Source organism: Rhagoletis pomonella, unplaced genomic scaffold, assembly GCF_013731165.1.
Source record: "Rhagoletis pomonella isolate Grant_MI unplaced genomic scaffold, Rhpom_1.0 Rhpom_scaffold_00001, whole genome shotgun sequence".
NCBI classification, from domain to species: Eukaryota; Metazoa; Arthropoda; class Insecta; order Diptera; family Tephritidae; genus Rhagoletis; species Rhagoletis pomonella.
In genome coordinates this window covers 17653398-17661995 of record NW_023458555.1, presented here as the reverse complement: position 1 = coordinate 17661995, position 8598 = coordinate 17653398, and the positions used below count along the sequence as shown (strand labels likewise).

The following is an 8598-nucleotide window of genomic DNA, read 5'->3' as shown; positions in this document are numbered from 1 at the left end:
AAAAAAAAAACGTTGTTGTTGTAGGTAGCAAGAAATGATAAAACTTTTAAGCGCATTCTCATCCGAAAATCCGTTGCCGTTGAGTTTTTCCATTTAGAGAGCTAACTTTTTTGTAGAGTTTGTAAATAGTCTGAGATCGAGTGAGAGGTAAATGTAGGAGCCCCACAACAAACACACACAACATCTACACAGTGCCACCTCTGCTGTATGTCCAACTGGCTGAACAAAATTGATAGTCAAGTTAGAGATGTGTATTTTTAGTTGTGTGTGTGTGCATTAGGATGGTTCAAAAATGCATATACGTTGGTTCTATATGGAAAAGTAAACCCTTCTGTTATTATTTCGAAATCATTTTTTCATGTATTATATATGGGGAAAAGCAAATTTTCATGGAAATAGTGCCTAGAGACTTCCAACAATAATAACAAATTTTTTATTTTAAAATTTTTTAATATCATAAATTCTTTATAGGTCCCTCATTGCATTTTTTGTTTTTTTTTTTGCTTCTATAAAGAACAATCCTAGGGGTAAGAGCAATTAAGTTCCGACTTTACTTTACTATTTTGGACTACCCTAGTGTGCATACAATAATTGACTGCGGCTTGGGTCAAGCTCAACTATACAATGTGGTTTATCACAAAGTTTACTCGGCCGCAAGTGGCTAACAGCTAACTGGGCGATGGCGCACAAAATGATAAACACACGAAAAACTTAGGCAGGAGCAAACTTATTTTGTAAATAGATGCAGGCACACAAATTATCTGCTTTGATAAGCGCACATATTAATCTCGTTTACCACTAACAACATCAATATCAGTGATGGGCAAAATTATATTTATTAAGTATTAAGTACTAAATACAAAAATATTTAAGTATTTATGTTGTAGTAAATACCAAAGTACTATCTACTTAAGTATTTCAGATGTTACAAAATATCGAGTATGCTAGTACATATGTATTTACTTATTTTCACAGCGCTAACTACTTAGTCCAAAAGTATTTAGTTAGTTTCACTTAACGCAACACCAGAAGTGCCTTGAGACTCCGGCTTCACGTTGTAGAAATTAAAGATGGCGCCACTCGCGGACCGCTAACCCTCTCTTCGTCGATTTGACAGCCTCCACCCATTCGCTGACGTCACACAATACTTTTGTTCACATTAACTGTGGCCAACTTGGATCTTTTCGCACAAAATTTAGTGTGTATTTCAAACGCGAAAATTTTAGAGTTTGGTGCTTGGTCTGTTTTTGGTGCTTTTAGTTTGGAATCTTCAAACTCAAAATTTGTAAATATTAAAAAAAATTGAAGCAAAATTTATAGCAATCGTAAGTGAATATGTGGCAGCACCTTCAACATTGATTGTTTTTAATTTGAATCGGTATCCTTACAATAAAATTGTTTATGCATACATAAAAAATCCATTAAATACACCAATAAAAATTTTGTGCTTTTTTCGAGAAAACACGCAATTTTTCTATGGGTTTAGTGCCTTTTTCAAATTCAAAACTTGTCAACACTGCCTTTTGTTCGATTATCCCTCTACTTCTTGTTGAGTTCGTCTTTGCTCTCTCATTCTTGTATTTGATGACGTCGCGCTCATTTGCTCTCAACTCGCTGGGCGCAGTCTTGTATTCTATCATTCTTGAACTGTCTTCACTACCGCGTACCAAAGTATTTAGAGACTTTGTCTTCACTAAATACACAACAAAACCAATTAGTACATATGAGTTGATTAAAAACCAAATACTCAGTGTAAAAATAGAGCACTTCGGGATTTTCAAGATTCGAGACCTTTGAGACTATTTCGGTATTTTCGGGGCTATATCGACGTTTTTGCGACTATTTTAGCATTTTCCATATTTTAGGGACTATTTTGGAATTCGCGACACTTTACGAATTTTTGGGATTCTCAGGATTATTTCGGGAGTTTCGAGACTAATTCGGGATTTTTAGGACTTTCTGGGTTTTCAAAATTTTCGGCACTATTTCGGGATTTTCTAACAATTTCAGGATTTTCCGGATTCTAGGGACTATTTTGAAATTTTTGGAATTATTTCGTTATTTTCGAGGTTCATAGGATTCTAGTGAGTATTCTGGTTTATCGATATCAAGATTGATAAATAAAACGTAAATTTCCAAATACTCCAATCACTAAACTGGACTGGAATCCAGAAATAATCTCTAAAATCCCTAAACAGTCTTGGGGATCCTAAAATAGTACCGAGAATACCGAAATAGTCTTGATAAATTAAAAAATCTCTAAAGCCCCGAAATAGTTCCCCAAATTGAGAAAGGTGAGTTTTTGGTGTAGTGAAGTGTTGCCAACCACTCGAAACAAAATTCCCCAATTAAATTTTAAAACCCCCTAAAATTGGTCCAAAATCAGGCAAAAAAAAAACTCATCTGATTAGCATATAGAAAAATCCATTTAAATGCGAAATATAATAATTCCGACCTCATTTAAAATTTCAAATGCAAGGATTCACAAGAAAAAAATCTAAGCTTAATTAAAATCTTACTTTATCTTCATACTTTTAGTGAAAGTATTTAGAATCTTCTCTCTTGAGTATTTTGGACCTGAGTAGTTAACGCCTGATAAATACTTAATTTTTTTAACTTTAGAATCTAACAGCTTCTAAATACCTAAGTGGTTTTGACTTGAGTACTAAATACCAATTTTTGTTACTTGAGCATATAGGAACTCCTCAATACCTCAGGGTTTTCTATTTGAATATTTAAACATCTCCGAATACTAAGAATTTAATTATTTGGCACAAAAAATGACACTTTAAATACAAAAGTACTTAAGTATGCCCATCACTGATAAATACATATATACTTGTACTACTATATATTATTGCGTATAAATACTTTCATAATAAAAAAAAAATTAAATAAACAATTACGCCAGTGACCAACTAAACTTTTCATCTCCCAATTGCCATCCCTTTTACAGATTGGCCTCTTACGTGGCGGGCGCATGCTTGCCGAGGAGTCGCCTAACCTTTTACGCCAACAATACAATGCCAGCTCACTGGAGGAGGTCTTTCTCAAGTTGTCTGTGTTGCAGAATATGGGACGTCGGCGTCGTTCGTCGATTGCACAGGAAATTGTCGAACAAGTGCAAGTGCCAGCTATTTCCAATCCAGCTTTGGATATGTCAGATGAGCATAATACTGCAGATATCTCTGGTGAATTTGGTGATAATATATCAATGAATTCGGCGATACGTGACCCAATAACGGCAGCTGAGATACCAGCTTCACCGCTGCCGCCGGAGAAGGAGCCACCAATATCGATATTGCAGCACTTGAATGTGATTAGTGCGCATCATATGCGTGCGCTGATATGGAAGAACTTCTTGTGGATGATGCGCAATGTGGGGTGAGTTGGTGGGAAGGGATGGGCACTGAATCTCCGTATAATTTTTTTATTTTTGTTTCTGCTATTTCGTAGTATTATGCTCTTTATAGTCGCCTTGCCTGTAGTACAGATCATTCTTTTCTGTTATGCCATTGGACACGATCCCACCGGTCTCAAGTTGGCTGTTGCAAATGGTGAACTCTCAGAACAAATGGCTATCGATCAATTTTGCCCAGTTTATCCGGGTTGTAATCAAACTTATTTGAGTTGTCGCTATCTGGATATGCTGAAGAAGAACAAGAGCATGCGCGTAGTAAGTTGAGCTCGAATAAACATTTGGAATATTTAAAAATTAACACAACATTTCGTCTGTAGAAGTACTACCACACTGAAGCTGAAGCTAATGAGGAAGTGCGTCTCGGCAATGCCTGGGGCGCTCTAGTTTTCGATAGGAACTATACGAATGCTTTGCATGAACGCGTGGATAATGGACGTTATGCCGAAAACGCTACCATTGACGCCTCCGATGTGAATGTGCGCTTAGATATGTCAAGTGAGTAGTACTCATATTTTAAGAGTAAAGCAGAGATCTCAGCAGTTACGGAGTGTAATTTTTTGGAAATTCTTTTATTAAGCTGAACTTATTTTCAATATTTATAGACAACACCACTCTGTATGTGGCAAAATGTACAAATACGCAAATCGTCTGATCCCTTCTTAAAAGGTGACATGCACTTTAGGTGCCTCTCCTAGATGGGCATTAAAATGTGCTCGATTGTTTGTTCAGCTACCCGAAAAAACAACTAGCTGAGCCAATTCAGTTCTCGACCTACCTGTTGGTTAAAATAGGCCAGATAATCAGTTTACCAATGGTTAATTCACCGAAAAACTATATGCGCATAATACCTGTGATGATTTGTTTAGAATTGATATTTTTGCTTTGACCGAACATGATTCAAAAATCATTTACGTACATTTATTTTATATCTGGAAACCACCCGCCTTTAATGGTTTTTGTCGGAAGTCGATTGAGAATTGCATGCGTTAAGTATATCGAGTAGTAACAAAGACATGTCAGAAATTAAATGTTGCCTACTTCTGGGCGAAATTTTTGCTATCTAAAAGTTAGTCGAATTCAAGAGTGAAGGCATGCACCACAAGCAATACAAAAATGCATAAACTGTATTCTTCTGCACCATCGACAATTCTATTCCTCACGAGCTTTTGTGAGGCTTGCGTTCTCTATCTAAGAATTAGCTCATACAATATTTGAATTACAGAACCGGAGGAGATTCGGAAACCAGTTAGCGACAATTTTCGTATCGCTATCGCACTTGTTGACGTAACCACATACATATTGTGCCTTATGATTGGTAGGTAGTTCGCGAACGAAGTCTAACTTTGCAAAATAGCCTCACTAGTAGATCCTCTAACAACATAACTATGGAGCTTAAAAAGAACCACAGTGACCTACACGTCGCAATGTCTGGTATTCATGTCCTTGCGAAACTATCCAATATTGAAATCGGACTCTTACGGAGCTTTTCATATAACGGTAAATTTCAGAAATGCTTGAAACTTAAGGACGCTAATTTTCTCAAAATTGATACAGCCCGGTTTACCATGTAGCGGTAGCTTTCGGAAAGGTGAAAAACATATATTTAATAACTTCTTTTTGGTTGTTAGGGTAGGAGTATGATGTATTGTGGAACGATTTTCCGTCATCCCTTGTCCAAATTTGACAAGGGATGACGGAAATTCGTTCCACAATACACCATATATTTAATACTTGCGCCGGGTATTTAATGTTCGGCCACCTTTGTTCTCTACATCGTGGGTGTGCTTTACTGAATGCGGCCGAAATGGCTTCGATCAAAAAAAAAAAATTAAACTTGAAGTATATTCCGTAAAACCACTTTGGTCATCAAATGAGTAGGTTAAGTATTGCTGCGCCAACGCAATGCCTTGATTTCCTTCTACCCCTTTTATTCCTGATATATTTGTGAAGCGCAGTTTAGCCGTGTGAAAGCCATCTTAACTTTGCTACTGCTAACCTTTTTAGTGGGATTGCCTACATTTCCAGTTTCCTTTCATTGATCCCTACTGGATAAAAAATATTCTTGGTGATACTTTAATATTACTTAGACCTACATAGGCTAAATAATTAGGGCATAATGGAAATAGCGTCTGTACTAAAATTACTCTACCCATTGACTATTTAAAGGCTTTTATATAAGAAGGATAATTTTTCCATCATTTTAGTCATTCCTGTTAAATGAATGTATGATGAGACCTGAGCTGTATGACACTTTTTACTTTGTATAATATTTTTAGTCGCATACGTTTGGCCATTTGATCCAATATTGCACCCAACGATTCAAGCTAGAGTCCTCTTCAAAGCTTAAGTAAGATATGTGCTATTTTCTCACTACTGTCAATAAGTTTCGCTTAGTTTAATTCAAGCTATGAGGTATGTATTAACAAGGATCACTCTCTCAATTTAGGTCACCCCTAAGTAGTTGCGTTGCTGATACGATAGTTCACCGCGGCTGCTTCTTAGATACTCCGCGTGACATTTCCCACTGCTGGCATTTGATTTGTTTCTATAGGTACCCTAATTGCGAATTTATTTTAAATAAACATACCTTCGCCCAAGTTAGGCACCTAACCATAACTTTTCCCATAGCAAAATTCAAAAAACAAAACATGTCCTTAAAAAAAATATATTTTTCAAACATCGTGTAAATTCTTTCATATTTACAAATATCTATAATAACTGATCAAACATTTTATCTCCTTTTCCACTTTTCCTCTGACAGATCAGCAAATCTCCACCCTACTCTACCGCGATCTACAGTACACTTTCTTCGATTTCGTCGAACGCATACTCGAAGACTGCGAATTGAACCCGAGGATTGGCCGCATACCCATCGATTGGCAACAGCCCATTTACGGCACAAACAATCCGAATTTCACCGACTTTGCCGCACCCGGCGTCATCCTAACCATAATTTTCTTCCTTTCGGTAGCCATTACATCGGGTGCCATGTTGATCGAACGCAACGAGGGAATGTTGGAACGTTGCTTGGTGGCCGGCATTACCGGTCCCGAGATACTTTTCTCCCAAGTGCTCTCACAATTCACCGTCGTCATATTGCAAATGTCTTTTGTGCTACTCGTCAGTTTTGGTTTCTTCGATCTGACCAACGAGGGCAGCATGTGGCTGGTGATAGGACTCTGCCTGCTAAATGGGCTGTGTGGCATGTGTTTTGGATTTGTAATTGCGTGCGCAGTGGACACGGAACGCACCGCCACCTATGTAGCATTGGGCTCATTCTTGCCAATTGTGATGTTGTGTGGCATCATCTGGCCCATTGAGGGAATGTATCCGGTATTGCAGTACATTACCACCTTCTTGCCACTGACTAAGCCGACCGAGTGCCTGCGTTCGATATTGCAACGCGGTTGGGGTTTCGCCGAACCATCTGTGCATAATGGCTTCATCTCGATATCGCTGTGGGTGATAGTATTCTTGGTGCTCAGCATTTTATTCCTCAAATTCAAGAAGGGCTGAATTGGTGATAACAACGGGACGGTAGTGTTTGTGTATATGTGTGGGTGTGTGTACGTCTTTAGGGCGTAGAACATACAAGGTAATGCGCGTTACGGTATTTTTCGGTTACAGGGTAATAAAAAACAACATTCACCTATTTGAAGTACATACATAGGTGTGTACAAACCACGAATTTAATGCGATAATAATAAATGTTTGTATGCATCTATGTATTTATGTATGAAAGCATAATATATTTGTAGTGTTATGCTTACATTAATTCGTTAGTTTCTTGGGGGACTTTTACACTGCGTTGGCACACAAAGTTGGCAGTCGGCGTATAATTTTATTTCAACTTTTGGGAGGTTTCGTAGATGTAAGGCACAAGGATTTTAATGTACTACATAATGTGTAAATAATGTTTAAATGGGTTAAGTAAATAGACACGAACAAAAAAGAAAATCTAAAATACATACTTATATTGTACACACTTACTCTTAAAATTTCGTATTCATGCATACGCTTACATATCAATATACAAGTGTTTGTAATATGTGTATGTGTATTTTGTAACTGTAATTTATGCAATAAAATTTATACTCTCAACAATGATATCAGTTTATTTATTACGCTTGGCATTGATGTCAAAAAACATGGTTAATCCAGGCTGAAAAGTAGGACGCATTTGCATTTAAAATGACGCCAAATAATGCTGATTTAAAGAACGCTGTGCTTATTTAAGGTAAGTTTTTTGATAGCAAATTTTTTTAAGGAATAGGTATATGTACCTAGCTGTGGTTATTAAATTTTTTACTTACTTTAATTAATGTGTATTTATGAGTTAATTGAATATTTTCCTCACACAGAAAGAATACAAATTAAATGATCCTAAAAATCCAGCAATTTTTTGTAATTGAAAATCAAAAGGTAGTAATTGCGTTGACACTAGGGTGTTCGGTTACACCGTGTGACGAAAACCAAAAAAAAAATTTATATTCACGAAATTGTGTACCAGATATAAAAAAGCTGCGTTTTTTATTTTTCTCTCTGACGTCAGGATGGTTTTTTTTTAAGAACTTTGTAGTTTCAAAAATATGAGTAATTGCAAAAATTGTTTCAAAAATGCGGGGCAATATAAAATGAAAGTCTGTGTACCAAATGGAGGAAAACGAGTTACCTAAAAAAAATAAAATAAATTGAAAATGCCGTTTTAATTAATATTATTTTTTTTTTAGCTAATAAAGTTAGAAGGATGAAATTCGAGGATGTGGTCGAGTATTTTTACAGTCAGGCTACAGGGTATATAATTAACTATTATCATGAAAAACAATCAGCAAGATACACGCTGTGAATCAGTAAAAAATAAATAATTACTCAATTCATGTAGAAAAAATATAATAATAACAATAGTGCTTCGAATTTTGAAAAATTGCCCAAATTGTATTTTTTGTTTATGGTTGCAAACCGAATAAAGTGATTTGTACGCAAAAATGTTTACGGTCCAAACTTAGGATTTTATTAAAATTACCGCTGTAAAAATATCGGATACCCATTAATGTCGGCATAAAAAGGCTCGATATCCCAAATATCGATACCAAAATCCAAAAAAAAAAAACAGTTCTCTTAATATTATGGTAGTACTAGCAATTACCCGGCGTGCTTCGCTGCGCCTTAAATGTATT

At 36.3% G+C, this 8598-nt stretch overlaps 1 protein-coding gene across 1 annotated transcript in view; it reads left to right on the top strand.

The window, feature by feature from the left end:
• Positions 1 to 7528, top strand: part of LOC118740180 (ABC transporter G family member 20) — a 140829-nt gene extending 133301 nt beyond the window's left edge. Inside the window, exons 5-8 of the mRNA XM_036471680.1 lie at positions 2957 to 3384; positions 3457 to 3676; positions 3739 to 3916; positions 6183 to 7528. Of these exons, the coding sequence (XP_036327573.1) occupies positions 2957 to 3384; positions 3457 to 3676; positions 3739 to 3916; positions 6183 to 6937 (1581 nt within the window). The 3' untranslated portion in view covers positions 6938 to 7528. The remainder of the gene's footprint in view (positions 1 to 2956; positions 3385 to 3456; positions 3677 to 3738; positions 3917 to 6182) is intronic.
• The last annotated feature ends 1070 nt before the right edge of the window (positions 7529 to 8598 follow it).